The sequence below is a fragment of the Chiloscyllium plagiosum genome, unplaced genomic scaffold, assembly GCF_037043375.1.
Source record: "Chiloscyllium plagiosum isolate Xiang-an unplaced genomic scaffold, Cpla_swu_hap1 HiC_scaffold_48, whole genome shotgun sequence".
NCBI classification, from domain to species: Eukaryota; Metazoa; Chordata; class Chondrichthyes; order Orectolobiformes; family Hemiscylliidae; genus Chiloscyllium; species Chiloscyllium plagiosum.
This window is the reverse complement of record NW_028270186.1, coordinates 19,777,343-19,793,402: the sequence shown is the minus strand read 5'-3', so window position 1 is coordinate 19,793,402 and position 16,060 is coordinate 19,777,343. Positions and strand designations below refer to the sequence as shown.

General features: G+C 39.9%; 1 protein-coding gene across 1 annotated transcript; it reads left to right on the top strand.

Moving 5' to 3' along the window:
* The first annotated feature begins 1,604 nt into the window (after positions 1-1,604).
* Positions 1,605-3,282, top strand: LOC148135723 (putative G protein-coupled receptor 139). The gene is made up of 2 exons (XM_087984321.1): positions 1,605-1,671; positions 2,420-3,282. The coding sequence occupies exons 1-2, from the start codon at positions 1,605-1,607 to the stop codon at positions 3,280-3,282; spliced, it is 930 nt and encodes a 309-aa protein (XP_087840447.1).
* The last annotated feature ends 12,778 nt before the right edge of the window (positions 3,283-16,060 follow it).

Genomic DNA, 16,060 nt, shown 5'->3' with positions numbered 1-16,060 from the left:
TGCCCAAAACGTCAATTCTCCTGCTCCTCGGATGATGCTGACCTGCTGTCCTCTTCCAGCAGTTACTTTTGACCCTCAAATCCATCACCTACAGTCCTCACATTCTCCACAGTATTACACAATCCACGTGTAATAATGTGACGGGCAGAGTTCACGAAATGCTAACATATTCTAACTAGCTCGTTATTGCAGTCACCATAATCACATTCACAGACTGATGATTCCCCAGCCTTCTCCCATCAGGCACAATATTTTCGATTTTTGAAGGGTCCTCAAGCTGGAGGATTATTTTTTGTGTGGGAGTAAGATATTGGTGTACATAAACATGGGTAATATTGAGCTTCTTGCACTTTGTTGAAACTGCACCCATTCAGGCAAGTGGGGATGATTCTACCAAACTTGCGACTTGTCAGTGTGGAACAATATTGAGGAATCAGGAGGTATGTAATTATCTAAGTCTCTGAACTGCTCTTGGAGCGATTGTACTTGTCTGAATCGACAACTTCGGTTTCCATTCAATGTTATCCCTCACTATGTTCATTTTGGAGAGAGGGAATTCATGGATAACCAGGCAAGCATCATTACTGGATTGCTTCTAAAACAGCTGTAGAGGCAGAGATTGCATGCAGAATGTCTCATGTTTCTAAAAGTATTATCAGTGCCTTGGATGGAAATGTGCATCAAAGCACCGGAATAAATCAGAACCTTTTAGAGATTCAGAGGTATTACAACTCACGTTTGTCCAATGCTGGGAAATACTCTCGAGAAATGGTTGAGACATTTACACTTCCAGTTTTTTTTTTCTCTGACGCCCAGGGATTTTATACCGATGGACACACGATGGAAGACAGAGAGTTGAGGAAATTGGCAATACGTAATTGTCCATATAATGGAGAACTACCGTGCTCACAGAACATGAGGTGAGTGTGAATTAAAGCTACTGAGAGCGCGAAGAACGCTACTTCAATGGGGTAGAAATGATCAAGAAACAGAAAGAGAAGTGAGTGATGTAACTGTGGAGAGATAAGGAGTTGTGAGACTTACTGATCCGATGTGTCACAAATATGAAGAAGATAATGGAAATAGCGAATTCTGTGTTGCTCATTTTTATTTTGTGAAATATTTAGCTGCCTTTTTTGAACTAAAGAGCGCGGTAAACCTGTCCTCTAAAATGCAGGCCTGAGTTTGGTACTTGAAATTCAGTCGTTGACTGGTTATTGAGGGAAGGTCATCATTACGAGGTTTCAAAATGGAACGGGGAGTATTTGAAGAGCCATTTCCATTGGAAATTGACACAGTGTCCAATTCAGTTTTATTATTTCATGTGATCAGTGTCGGTCATTCATGAGGGAGTCTGTGATTTTTCCAATTCAGTCCACACGCTAACTATTTTTCAGTGTCAGAGAATTAGTTCAGCTGTCGTCATCTGTTTGTTCTCACTTTTGAAGAAGGAAAAAAACATCAATTTGGAATATTGTGCAATAGAAATATCCCCGTGGAGATACCGATGAGCATAAAATTAAAATCCTGCTGATCGTTCACAATAGATTCAAACTGACGGGGATTGCCTGCAGAAGTTAGTGACACATTACTGCCCACTGAAAATGCGCGATCTGGTTCGAACAGTGAGAAAAATATTCTACCTGGTGCTCGGCGTCATTGGCTTTCCTGGTGAGTGAAGATAATCACTGACTTTGATCAAATCCCTGCCTGACCTAGATTTTGCGGTCACCCAGTGAGCAAGAATGTTACTTCAACAGCACATCAGCTCGAATATTCCGGACATACTTCAGCAGTTTCATTCTGCTGCTGTCACTGTTTCAATCTCTCCACACGATGTTATTGCAACAGTGATGGACTATTCCATGAGTAGAACATAGTCTCTGACGATTATTATGTGAAGGACGATGATCATTTGTACAGTTATTGAATAGAACGAAATTGGGATATTATGTTTCAATCGTTATGGTTCAGAAACTCGTTTTAAACAGAAATTTATTTTTTAAAAAAGATGTATTTCCAAGAAAACTCATGGGCTGAAGAAAAGCAACATGCAATTCCATTGAACATATTATAGCTGAGGCAATGGCTGTCTGAACACATGAACATTCCTTGCCAGTTCTGGCTTGCTCAGGAAGAATGTTCACCCTCTCTTAACAGTTTCTTTCTTTAATGCTCATTCCCCACAACATCAATAGTTCGACAGCCTCGGAGCAAATGGCACCTGCCTTTGAGTTGCATCTAGTATGTATTTGATACCGTCTGCTACTGCTGAAACTGCTACTGCTGTGTCAATTCAAATTATTGATACTTTGACTTGCATGTGTTGATGAAATCCATCTTTTACCACTTAGTTTCCATGATGGAGAATGTTCGTCTGTACTGATCATTTTTGTTTTCCCTTCTCCCTCTCTTACAGTCAATTTAGCGACGGTTGGAATCCTACTTCGGGGTAAGTGTGGACTCTCATCCTGCAGCAGGCGTTATCTGCTGGCCATGGCGGTGGTGGATCTATTGGTCGTTGTCATTGAGATCATACTCAAAAGAATTAAACATGATTTTTTCCCACCATCATTCTTGGACATTACCCCTGTCTGTTGTGTTCACGCTGTTCTGCGCCGTCTATTCATAGACTGTTCTGTCTGGTTCACCATCGCTTTCACCTTTGATCGATATGTCACCATTTGTTGTGAGAAACTGAAAATTAAATACTGCACTCAAAAAACTGCAACTGTCGTTCTCACAACAATCGGCTGTCTGCTTTTTCTAAAAAATATTCCTGTCTACTTCAGGTTTGAACCATATGAGATCATTGGCAATGTACCATGGTACTGTTCGAATTCAGATGCATACTATTATGACCCTGTATGGAGAGGATTTAACAACTTTGAGAAGATTCTAACACCAATATTCCCTTTCTTTTTAATTCTGCTCCTCAACGCTCTGACAGTCAAACACATTTTAGTGACCAGTCGAGTCCGGAAAGTTCTGAAGGGCCAGAGCAATGGAGAAAATTCTAGTGACCCAGAGATGGAGAGTAGAAGGCAGTGTATAATTTTACTTTTCGTCATTTCTGGAAACTTCATAATTTTGTGGCTGTTATATATTTTATATTATTTCGATATTGATGATCCTTTAGATAGGGATGGGGAATATGCATTTGAAAGAGTTGCATACATGCTGCGAAATTTGAATTGCTGTACGAACACCATTGTTTATGTGGCATCTCTGTCCAAGTTCAGAGAGAAGCTCAGGAATCCATTGGAAGCTATTTTTGCTTGAAAAATTCAATCAAACAAAAATCAAAGCAACTGACTGAGCAGCACTTAGTGTGTTCGATTCAGAAGAAGAAAATATCCGGGACATGTCTGAGCGATTTTGTCAACTAGGGACAGGAAGTTGGACAATCTGAGGAATACTGAGAACTGTTGTCAGATGCCAAATAGAAAGGGGCCAAGGAGGGCAGATGGCTCTGGTATGACCTGAAGTGAATGAAGAGAAGTAAGCAGTCACTTTAAAAAGTTTCACAACAACAGAAGAGGAGGAAACATAATTCTTGGAGAGAATAAATAGACACGAATTAGGCGCAGAAGGAGACCGTTTATCTTGTTGAGTTCGCCAGACTTTTCAAACAAATCAGGGCTGATCATTTGCATCAATATCAGTTTCCTTCACCACATCGACTCCAGTTGTTCTGAAACTGAGGAAGTTGAACTATCCCCGTGCTGAACTGAGATTATTAGAGAGCTGAAATTTACAAAAAGTGTCAGAAAAGTTATCAGTGCAACGAACGTTCAGTTGACCAGATATAAAAACGGCAGGAAAGCAGTCGAAGTGCCTCCGCAGGACAGGAAGTGAAGCTGATCGACAGATTCTCTTCCACGAGTTCTCAGCTACTCACATTCGCTCACGCAAAGCAATTACAGCTTCACAAAAACAATGTTGCGCATACGGCAAATCTTCATGTGTAATTGCATTCCAACAAAATTCACAATGAGAAACAAGTGTTCTTAATTTTCATTCTGTCCCTTCCTGGTCGTGTCACCCCTGTCACCCCTCCACCTGAGTGAACACCTGGGCTTTTCATGTGTGAAAGTACCGTGTTACAGGTTCTACACAGCAAGCAGATGAGTTGGGAAGTGAAATAATAGTCCATCACATAGATGTGAGGATGATAGAGTTCCCCATTCATGTAAGGGGTTGACTGTCACTCAGAGCTAAACTGAGGACCGTTCACTTACTCCATCTTCATCTGCATAAATACTTTCAGAATATATTCTTTGCAGAAAGTTCTTTTTCGAGCTGCAATTGAATAGAAGGTTTTCAGTTAGACGAGTCTTTTTCATTTTCATGACATTGATACCAGTCTCGTTGCTGAAAATTTCATATTTTGCATTTCTTCCCCAGTCTCGATTACGTCACTGCTGGAACTCAGAGATTCCACACTGTGGTAACTGGACTTTAGCAAATTCGATGCTGTCTGTTCTCCAACTGTCATGACGTCCCACTCATCAGTCATTCCCGTCTGCTTACTTCCCACACTCAGACCCCCTATTAACTATCATCCTGAATGACATAAGCTTGCCCTTTTATATCAATCTCTGCATGCCTCTTCCTACCCAAACGTGGCAATTACTAATCTTCTATTATCGGATTTATGTTGATTGCCTCCTCCAGTCACTTTGTTTCTCCTTACTTCTGTAACATGCTGGAGTGTGCAAGTCCCAAAGCACTCTACTCGTTGTCAAATCGCCATCATCACAAACGCCTGCAGCCCTTCCGTTCGCTGCAATGCACTTCAGACCATCTATGATACTATCCTTAAAATGGACCTGTCTAATGTTCTCCATAACACGGTGCTGTCTATGCCCATCTCCAGCTTTGAAAACATCTACAATTTATTAAAACTCCAGCACCGAGAAACATTTTGATCTCCTCTAATGAGACGAGTGCCTGCAGCATGCACAGTCTCAGTTAAACCATGCAGACCTCACAATGCTTCCCATGTGCTTCACTATCTCCATCCCACCAGCAAACATATCAATCTCCCCAGTTTCCTTCTTCATTCCTATCTGTGTAACTCCTCCACCAGTTAAGTTCTCCATATTTCTGCAACCTCTTCCTGACCGACAGTGTTCATTGGCTGCATACACCTGTACTTGGAAGTAACACTCAGTAACTCCTCCAGTTAATCTCCAGTTACCGCCTTCTAATATCTGTTATCGTCGCAAACACCAGCATATGTGACTCTCTCTGCAGCTTCCAACATCCCTAACACACCTCCCCGTTGTTCTAACCTGCGCCAATCACACCGACGCTCTCAACTTTGTATCAACCCTGACATGCGTCAAATTCGTCTAGCCATTCCTGCATCTGTATATTCTCATGCCGGCCTTTCCAATACCCAGACCTGTACATTGTTTCAAACCAATGTCCATTCATCTGTGAGTCCAACACTCCTTACCATACATCCCTTCGCTGCACTTTCCGTCCACGCCCACAACACGACCCCACCTTTGTCCTGTCCGTTTCGTTAACATCTTCCAAACTCAAAAACATGTCCACCTACGTATCTTGGTACAATATTTCATTCACCACAAATGCGAAGTGTGTTTCTGTCTGTCTCATTCAAAAATGCATCAACATTTGCCATTGCAGAATTTGTTGAATGCTGCTGTTTTGCAGGGTGTTGCATTTTGATGACCACTGCGGGCCACACCTCCTAAACAATTTCTGACGATGTTGACTAGTGGCCACACGTCCCACACTTTCTTCATTGTGATGCTGCCTGCATGCTACCCTGACTGGCCGACATTCCAGTATTGCACCCTGCAAGCCATTTTTTCCATTCTTCCCAGCCAGACCTTATGTAACAGTGTTCAGAAGGTTTCTAGAAAGGACTCATTGCCTCACGACATGGAGAATCCACCACAGAGAAATGGGAAACCTTGCAGAATACCATGTACCTCACATTGAAGATCTAAGATCACTCAAAAGGCACCTCTTGGTTCGAGATCGGTCAAAATAATTGACAAATGCAGACTGTTCAAACAGCAACGGTCATGAGTTATTGGAATTAAGGTAACTTGACGCAATTCTATCAAACAACACTGTGTTCCGTGGTGAAGTTGCACAATTACATTTGAAAATTTCACATTATTTGTATGATTTTTTAAAGAGATAGTATAGCCTTAATTACAAGGAAGATCAATCACATGTAATAATGTGACACGATTTACAGCATGTTAGTCCAGTGATTTTCCTGGGAAAGGGTTCTTAATTACAAGAAATGTCCAATCAGCTGTAATATGTTGACATGATTGACAACAGGTTACTCGAATGATATTCCTTGGAAAAGAAATCTCATTTACGTAAATTATGATGCCATGTATCAGTTCAAAGTTAGCTCGAATGATCAATTAATGTGTCAGTATTTATTTTATGAAAACTCTATTGTCCCCTATCTTTGAATTTCAGCTTAATTATGCAAATCAACAGTGCAGCTTCAAAGAGTTCAATCAGTATTCTCAGCCATTTTATAGTATTCTTTTAATTTGAGAAACTATTTTGTGGTTAATAAAAATCTACATGTATTTGTTGGCTAAATTCAAATTTTATATCCTCATTCCGCCCCCCCCCCCCCCCCCACCTCACCCCCCACCCCACCCCTCCCCCCATCCACCCCCTTTGGTCATTCTATGACAACACCATAAAGGCATGCATCAAATTAATCCAATTCAATAGCAGCGAAGAATTTCTCTTCCTCAAAATGGGAACCAGGGGCAGGCACTGATGATTCCTCATCATGATTTAAGTGGATAAGAAGCACTTTCTGCTTGGAACCAATATTGTTAATAGGCCTTAATATTTTAGCAATACTACACTTAACTGTAGCAATACCAACAAAAAGACCAATTGAATCAATAGCACCATGCATAGCCATCTTCATTAGTTAGTTGTACCATGACCCAAAACCCCAATCTCCCCATCCTGCATCATTGTTCATCTGGTTGATAAAAGTGCGAATATTATCAATATGTTTAGGAATGTTTTTGATAAGATCAGTGACCCCGATAATGCCATTTTCTTTAATTAAGGCGCAAAATCCACCTTCCTTCTCAAGTATGTAATCAATTTTGTTGGGCAATAGTTGCAATTCTGAAAGCATGTCCTTAATTTCTATTAAGGCAGCAGTTTTCTAATTTCACCAAATCTTGAGTCCACAAATGAGAGAATTATGGTTTGATGACTAATAATTCCTGAAGACCCTCATCATGAAAGAACACTAAGAGTTGCATATGCCAATGAATGTACTTTACTTCATGATATAGACTTTGGATTCTTCCATTCCACACAGAGGTCTGGAGAAACTTAACATTTAAAAGTGGAATTGTGATCCCCTTGCCAAGTAATTGGACAGGGAACAGTAGTTGGAAAATGTGTACCTACAGCTACCGCTCAAGGGGTATTTGCTCTATTCAGGACTAACTATAACTGAAAAAAAAACACAATATCCTAGTTTAGTATAGATGATAGAGAGACCTTCCCAGTAAGAAGCGGGCCTATCTTTGTGACTGCGTGGGATATATGGATAATTCATGATTACATAATTTGGCTCTTGGTGCTGAGGGTGAGAATCGTCTAATCAAATGAGGTGAGTTTCTAAATAAGAAATATGGTTGGCATCCCAAAATGGTTCTACCCATTTAATAATTGGGAAGATATTAGTGCCATGAGGGGTATCATAAGGAATGTGGGTGTTGTTACCCTTCCCATATAGATAGGGATACATTTTTCGTTAAGGCTTATACATGAGATGCGAGATCCTTCCGAAAAGCAGTGACGACTAATACATTTAATCATAGCACTGAGAATAATTTTAGGAACTCTTACATGAGCGCATCCCCATCCCTTACTATTGTAACAATTGGGATAGGATATTGTGCATTTATTGTAGGAAGTCCATAAAAAGTCGCAAGTGGGAATAAGTAATAACCAAAAGAGATATTGCATCCTGTCAATACTGTACTACTATTCCATGTTAGGATTTGGTTGGATAAAAGCGGCCAGGGTGTCTCTTGCTGAAGTAAGGGCGTAACAAAATACTTCATCCTATCCAAATATTTTATTACCGGTTTCTAGAAACAAATTGTTAGTGAAGGATAACATCCCCCACTCCCCTTTGTCTCTTTTGCTACGTGATCTATCTGAAAGGGGACAAGGCTGACCAGGGATGCCCATAGTACAAATGTAATCAAACTGGAACGCAAAACCTTAACAGGGTCAAGACCATTTAGACTTGTTCTGTAAATTAACTGTTCATCTTTTTTGATGCAGCTGACCACTGCAAAAGTCATTCTTGGGGACATTCAGTCTTTCAGCTCGTAACGGCATCTTCCTGGCATAGTTGGTACACTGTCTCTCTTTGCTCAGGATCACACTGGTAAAGTGTCCCTTCCTCCGCACGAATGCTGGCAATGGTACGTTCATACAGCAGGTCAAGTTCGATCTTTGTCATCTCCCACCTCGCAAGTTTGGAGACGCCGGAGTGTCCATTGTAATAAAGTATAAACCATTTCCTCCTTGTATATTGTATATAAGTGTATACAATATATATATAACCTTGTAAAATTGGAAACAGCAAAGAGGCAACACAAACTAATCTGTTTGAGATCACCAATATTCTGGTGTGTGTATCGAGGGTGTACCTTTTTTGAGGCGAAAATTTGTGCTCTTCGGCAGGCTAGAATCCCTAAGAGCAATTTTGAAATAATTAATTCTCAAGTTAATCAAACTCAAATTGCCCTCTGGTGTAAACATGTTTACCATACTGGCAAAAAGCTCGTTCATATTAACTGCACTAGAGATTCCCTTCCTACCCATTATTTTCATACTTTATATGGAAAAGCCCAGGCATGGACGAATTAAGCAATCCTATTTTTATAAATCCAGCTTTCCTAGAATGTATACTCTTTGAAGTGTTGCTACTAAAAACATTTATATTGTCTACAATTTAGATTAGATCAGCAATATATTGCATTCTCCTTTCCAAAAAATAGCTTTGGTCTCCAACTGTAGATAACAATATTTAGAATTAAATGTAGAAACCCAATGGTGCTTTTGAGCAGAAACTTGGCAATGAATATTAGCTGGAGGGCAACGTTGTCCTCAAATATGGGAACATGATAAAATGCTTTCCAATAACACTGATAATTTTTCAAATATTACCTTACCCTAGAATTTATACATTGGTACAATCTTAAAATTATAAACCAGCACTGGTTAGTATTGAATATCTAAGTGAAGTTAACAGCTCAGCCAGACAGTCCTTCTTAGATCTAACAGCACAATTAAAAAATAAATAATATCAACCAGTGTGTATTCTTATGAGCTCCACACACAAAGCAAAGATATTTAGGTTTAACGTCCATGTATGAAATTAAATCATTTGATAATTCAGTCAGTAGTATATTGTAAAATAAAGTGTCCGTAATTATTTCAGGAAGGGAAATTAGCACATTACTTCCAAATTTCAAAATAATATTGAAAGCAATCTAAACACTAAAACCATATGATTACAGTCACTAAGCAATAGATAAATCAACATCTACATTGTGAATTGGCATTGAATCATTCCCCTGTGACATAGAACATAGAACATAGAACATAGAAGAATACAGCGCAGTACAGGCCCTTTGGCCCTCGATGTTGCGCCGATCCAAGCCCACCTAACCTATACTAACCCACTATCCTCCATATACCTATCCAATGCCCGCTTAAATGCCCATAAAGAGGGAGAGTCCACCACTGCTACTGGCAGGGCATTCCATGAACTTACGACTCGCTGAGTGAAGAACCAACCCCTAACTTCAGTCCTATATCTACCCCCCCTTAATTTAAAGCTATGCCCTCTTGTAATACCCGACTCCATACGCGGGAAAAGGTTCACACTGTCAACCCTATCTAACTACCTAATCATCTTGTAGACATTTGCACCTTACCCAGGTCTGGAATACCCATCCTTCTACAGTGTCTAACCGTGTTTTGTTGGGGATCCAATGGGATCAGAAGTTTGAGCTGCATATACTTGCCCACCACTTTAGAAGCAGTATCAGTTTCATTAGCATGAGCCGAACGCCTTGATAATCGTCAGATTGATTGAACAAACTACTATTACTATGACGGCGCCCCCTTGGGCTTAAAAATCTTCAATGTTCCCACAAGGCTCCAAAATCGTGGATCATATTAAAAGCACCATGAAGATTCTGTGTTTTTTAGTAGATTTTGATCGGATGAAAGCATGTCGATTCCAAATGTAAGCTCCAGTGTAATATTGAAGAGACATTACTCCCAGTTGGTCACATTTCAACAGTTAAAGCAAGTCCAGGAATTTGCCCCTCGGGTTTTTGATGTCTTGTTGCCAGTCTCAAAGTTGAAATGTTTGGGCCTGCCTGTCCCCATTTTCAGGATCCTCTCGGGAAAAATTTGCCAAGCATTGGTCTTTGGGGATGTACATGAGTTAGGTTTCTCCCCCAGCAGGTATCCTGATTCCAATCAAACCTATCAGGGCTGGCATACGGCCTTTTGGATCGCTAGGGCGGTGTATACAATTTGTTTTATTTGTAACTTGCATCATGGTTCAGTCCGGTTCGGGCCATAACATAGAAATCCACTGCTCATCTCAGTTGCGACTGGAAATTCCTGGACTGGTTCTTCGTGTTGGTCTGCATCCTGATAGTTACTCCAGGCAGAAGACATTGCAAAAACATCGGGTGAAATAAAGGTAATTGAGCTTGTAGATTACTGTTCAATTGATTATCACTTCCATCAGACAGATAGGTGCATCTTTCATTCATGTAAATAAAGCCATTCGTATTTATGTTACTCCCAGAATTTTACTGTATTTACATTCGTATCACTCTCGGACATATTGAGCAAATTTGGCCGGTTTGGTCTTGCAGTTGGAGACATGCTTCATTAACATAACTCTGGTTCCCGGGGTGGGACTCGGTTTAGGATGTTGGAGGACACTCATCCCCATAACATCGGCTATGAAGAATGGTTACTTCACTTTCAAAAGAAGGAAACGTTAACAATAAGTGGATGGTTTAAATTAAGGCTGATGACAGTCAGGGGATGATTACATTTCCTGCAGTGTGGAAACAGGCCCTTCAGCCCAAAACGTTCACACTGATCCATCAGGAGGAATTAACCCAGACCCATTTTCCTCTCACTAAGACTGTAGGCAATTTAGCATGATCAATTCACCTGATACGCACATCTTTGGACTGCGGGAAGAAACAAGAGCACTTGGAGAAAACCCATGCAGACACAGGGGGAATGTGCAAACTCCACGCAGACAGTAGCCTAAGGCTGGCATTGAAACCAGGAACCTGGCTGCAGTGAGGCAGTAGTGCTAACAATTGAAGCACCAGGTTCAGCACATATTTAACGGCAAAATCCTGATCCTCAAAGATGGTCGGTATGCCAGACAAAGGCTCGGGATTCTGAGAAGAATCTAAGTTACAGTATTGTTTACAGTATTTACAATTTACAGTATTGTTGCTTTATTATATATCTATCTCCCACATTATTCAACTGGCCAGTAAGGTAGCTTTTCATTCTTTAAATACCAATGAATTAATGCAGCTATGTTTCAAATTAAATATGAATTAATATTACAGTTCACCGACAATATGTGAAGAAATCCTGTCAATTAACTTTGATTTGGACTAATACAATTGATTTATTCAATATAATATAAATCATGGTAAATGTAATAATAAATAAAATAATACATTAAAATACTCATTATCTGTAATTCAGGGTGGAAACCAGCAAGTGACGAAATCATTTCAAAACCTGTACTTTGCTGCTTTATTCTTCTTCTCTTCTCCAATTGATCTGCACGCCGCTATTTGTATTTTAACCTTATTTAACCAATTTATCAATTTATGTTTGTCTGAGTGGGGATCCAGCTGAAGAAGATTATGGAAGATAAGTTTTCATTTATTCTTGTGGACATTAGAGAATCAACAGAGCTTAGTTCTCTTTGTCTTGTTTTGAGAGCAGATCTTCCCTGTGGTAATATATCAATGGTCATTATTTTTTACTATATATATCTGAGTAGCATATTTTCTTTTTATTTTATAAATACATATATTGGAAATGCATTTATTCAGTATATTATATTTAAAATGTAAAATGCACACCGTTCCCAGCTTTGAAACTCATCATAGTTAAATTTAGTCCCTTAATTTAAATCAAAAATTAGAATTCTAGAGTAGTCCTGACCAGTCATGGCTCAATTACAATGCTAAAGATCGTGAAATAACTGGAGCTTCCTGAAGAGGTTTTGTCTACTCAATGAAAAAAGAACTTATAATGCACGAATAATAGCCGAATCCAAAGACACGGATATTAATCAAAGGATATTAATTTTTAGATGATTTATCACAAGCTAATGTTGAACTGAGACATCAATTGTCATTGAGGGACTCCCTCCAAAAGATTACAACTTTCCTAACCAATAATCGCCAATAAAGCACAGCAGTCTAAATATTAAGTTGAAGCAAACGTTTCTGAAACAAAAAAAGGTTACAATGTTGTCTTCCTCGATATTAAACTGATTTCAAATTGAACAAGGTTGGCTTTCATGTAAGGATAAAGGAGATTAGTTAGAAAGTGAAAGTGGGACAGTCATGACCTGTAAAAAGAACAGGAGTTAATATTTTATTTCATAATCACTTAAGGGTCCTTAAACTTAAAAGTAATCATGTTGAATTTCCAAAATGCAAACCAGATTCAAAACAGCCCTGGATCTTGAGCTGGAAGGACAAACATTCAATCACTAACAAACAAATGTGAGTTCAAACAGAATCACAAAGGGTTCAACTATCTTCTATCTTTGACAGCTCTTTGACACACACACACACACACACACACACACACACACACACACACACACACACACACACACACACACACACACACACACACACACACACACACACACACACACACACACACACACACACACACACACACACACACACACACACATCATATCTCAGGTTTTATCTACCTTGTGAGTTCAGTCTCGTAAATCCTGGCTGTGCCTCATCGTTACTTAACCAACTGTGCAAGAATTCTTACCGCTGGCCAACCTTATCTTTCGCACATCAAGAACAATGACCACCCTCCATATTTCATAAACAATGAACAATTACCAAAACGAACAAAAAACAAAAAAGCAACAGAGCAAGACATGTCAAGCTGAACATTTGACTACGGAAAAGGAATTATTTTGTGAAAGAAAACTGTTGATTTGAACTCTTACTCTTGCTTGTGTTGGAGGATGACTGTAATCAGGAGTTTACCCCAAGTGTCATAGGAATTCTGAGTGTAGCTCTCATGAAAACGTCTTTAGTTTCCCTGTGTGATCTTTCGATGGCAACTAGAGGTCAAATGGAGGAGACAGCCGCAAGTAACGCAGTTTCTAGTCGGGCAGTCACGAGCCCAGTGATATAGGCTGTTACAATTTAAACAGGCTGGGCATGAACCCCAAGGGGGAGTCCCACTGCCATCCCCACGACCGTGGTCTCGATTGGTGCATGGCCACTACTATGATGCCCGGGTAGCTGTTGAGGTGTGTCCTCTCAGACTACAAATTCTGATTTTACACGGATTGGTAGTCTGTCTTCACTCTGCTGATTCCACAAGGCCGCAATAGAACGATGGAGTTGATTAGGGATGTCTTCAAACCAGTCGAGATTGTTTGTTTTGACTGCTGTGATTACACCGGGTGGCAGGCAGTTTAATACCATAGAATTATATTGAGCATTAATAGCATTGAAATTCCAAGCCCGATCGCCAGAATCGAACTCATAACATTCTCGAAAACGGTCAATAAAATCCTCAGCAGACTCCTTATTTTTGATGTGAAGTTCAAGGATACGAGTAAAGTCTGCTATTAAAGCAGATGCAGCAATGAGAATATTATCTTGTCTCTTTTGTTCCTGGACTGTAACACTAGCAAAATCAGTAAACTTGTCATGATTAATGTGTTCAATAAACGGGCATATTCGGAACGAGTAAAAATTTGCTGTTGAAAATTTGGGGGGCACAGTGGTACACTGGCCAGCACTGCTGCCTCACAGCGACAGAGACCTGGGTTCATTTCACGCCTCAGGTGACTGACTGTGTGGTGTTTGCACTTTCTCCCCTTGTCTGCGTGAGTTTTCTCCGGGTGCTCCGCTTTCCTTCCACAGTCCAAAAATGTGCAGGTCAGGTCAATTGGCCATACTAAATTTCCCAGAGTGTTCGGTGAAGGGGTAAATGTAAGGGAATGGGTCTGGGTGGTTTGCGCTTCGGCAGGTTGGTGTGGACTTGTTGGGCCGAAGGGCCTGTTTCCACACTGTATGTAATCTGATATAATCATAAATGAGACGAAATGTCTTTTGCATTACCATCAGAAACCTAATTGTAGTACTTAAGAAATCGACAGATTAAAAGGATAATTGACAAGTTTGAATTGGGAAGATATAGACGTGGGATGTGGGAGAGCAACGGGAATTCGAGAATTAAGTTTAACAAGGGTACATTCCAAAGACTGATCAGCCTGTAATGAAGAATTTAAAATGGGATCCACAAAAAAAATCACTCGTCTAAATCCGAATTATCATTGTCTTCCACGTTAAAACGAAAGCCAACCATCGTTCTGTTTGTTTACCAGTCACTTGTGACTTTTCCTTTTGTTTCTGATGTTGTTTTTCTCAAGCACATTCACTTTTCAGAACTTCAACACATTTCATAGCACCACTTGCAGTTACTTCAATCCCCAATTTGGTGGTAGTATCTTGCCACGAGCGCAAAACTGATTCCTTGTACCTGTCACCATAAAACTGTCACTTTGGTCCAATTAACTCTTTCCTACCTGCACCCATGTTACATTGCGAAATCAACTGATGAGCTTAATTAAACAATTGAACAGCTTTTTGACAACCTAATGGCCATTCTTCATCATGCAATGTTTTATTTCGACCTTCGGACAGTTTTCGAAAGGCCTCAGACTTTTCATGAAATCTTTCACGTCATTTCACGAACGTTGATGGTGGATTATCTGCTATGTCTTTGTAATTGCCCAATATAAAATAACTTCTGTTTTATAGCAACGAATTTAAAAAATATATGTTACTCACTAATCAGACTTCTCCAAAGCCTAATTATTTCACAAAACCTTTTTTTAACTAAATGACTTTTATTATAAAATATCGCGATATTTTATTTAGAAAAATCATCTTAACTATTGTGTTTTTATTATTAATTTAGAACTCCCTAGAATGTCAAATATCGGGGGCCTCCTGCATCCCACAAAACATCAAATATCGGAGGCCTTCTGCCTCCCTAAAAACATCAAATGTCGGACGCCTCCTGCCTCCCTAAAGACTTGAAATATCTTGGGCCTCCTGCCTCCCTGAAAACTTCAAATTTCGGGGACCAATTGCCTCCCTGAAAACTTCAAATTTCGGGGGCCTCATGGCTCCCTAAAGCTTCAAATATCGGGGGCCTCCTGTCTGCCTGAAACTTCAAATAATGGGGGCCTCCTGCCTCCCCAAAACTGCAAATATCGGGGGCCTCCTGCCTCCCGAAACCTTCAACACCTTTTTTAAAACTGTTGAGGCCACCAGCTTCATTATGGTGAACCCTGCTGAAAATACAAAGATCCGATTTTTTTAGAACCTGGAAATTAACAAAGTTCTAGCAATCGAAGATTTTTCTAAAATGGAAATTAACAAATCTCGAGGGATCAACGAAGCTAGGGAGATCGATCTTTAAAACCCAGAAATTAACAAAGCTCGAGAAGTCAGAGTTTAATACTCCTCTCAGAGTTCAGCAATTTTCCCACACCGTTCCCAGCTTTGAAACTCATCATAGTTAAATTTAGTCCCTTAATTTAAATCAAAAATTAGAATTCTAGAGTAGTCCTGACCAGTCATGGCTCAATTACAATTCTGAAGATCGTGAAATAACTGGAGCTTCCTGAAGAGGTTTTGTCTAC

Bases quoted from the DNA above. Each gene is read 5' to 3' on its own strand.
- LOC148135723 (XM_087984321.1), top strand. From the start codon at position 1,605: ATGCGCGATCTGGTTCGAACAGTGAGAAAAATATTCTACCTGGTGCTC. The intron at 1,672-2,419 runs GTGAGTGAAGAT...CCTCTCTTACAG, and splicing joins CGGCGTCATTGGCTTTCCTG to TCAATTTAGCGACGGTTGGA.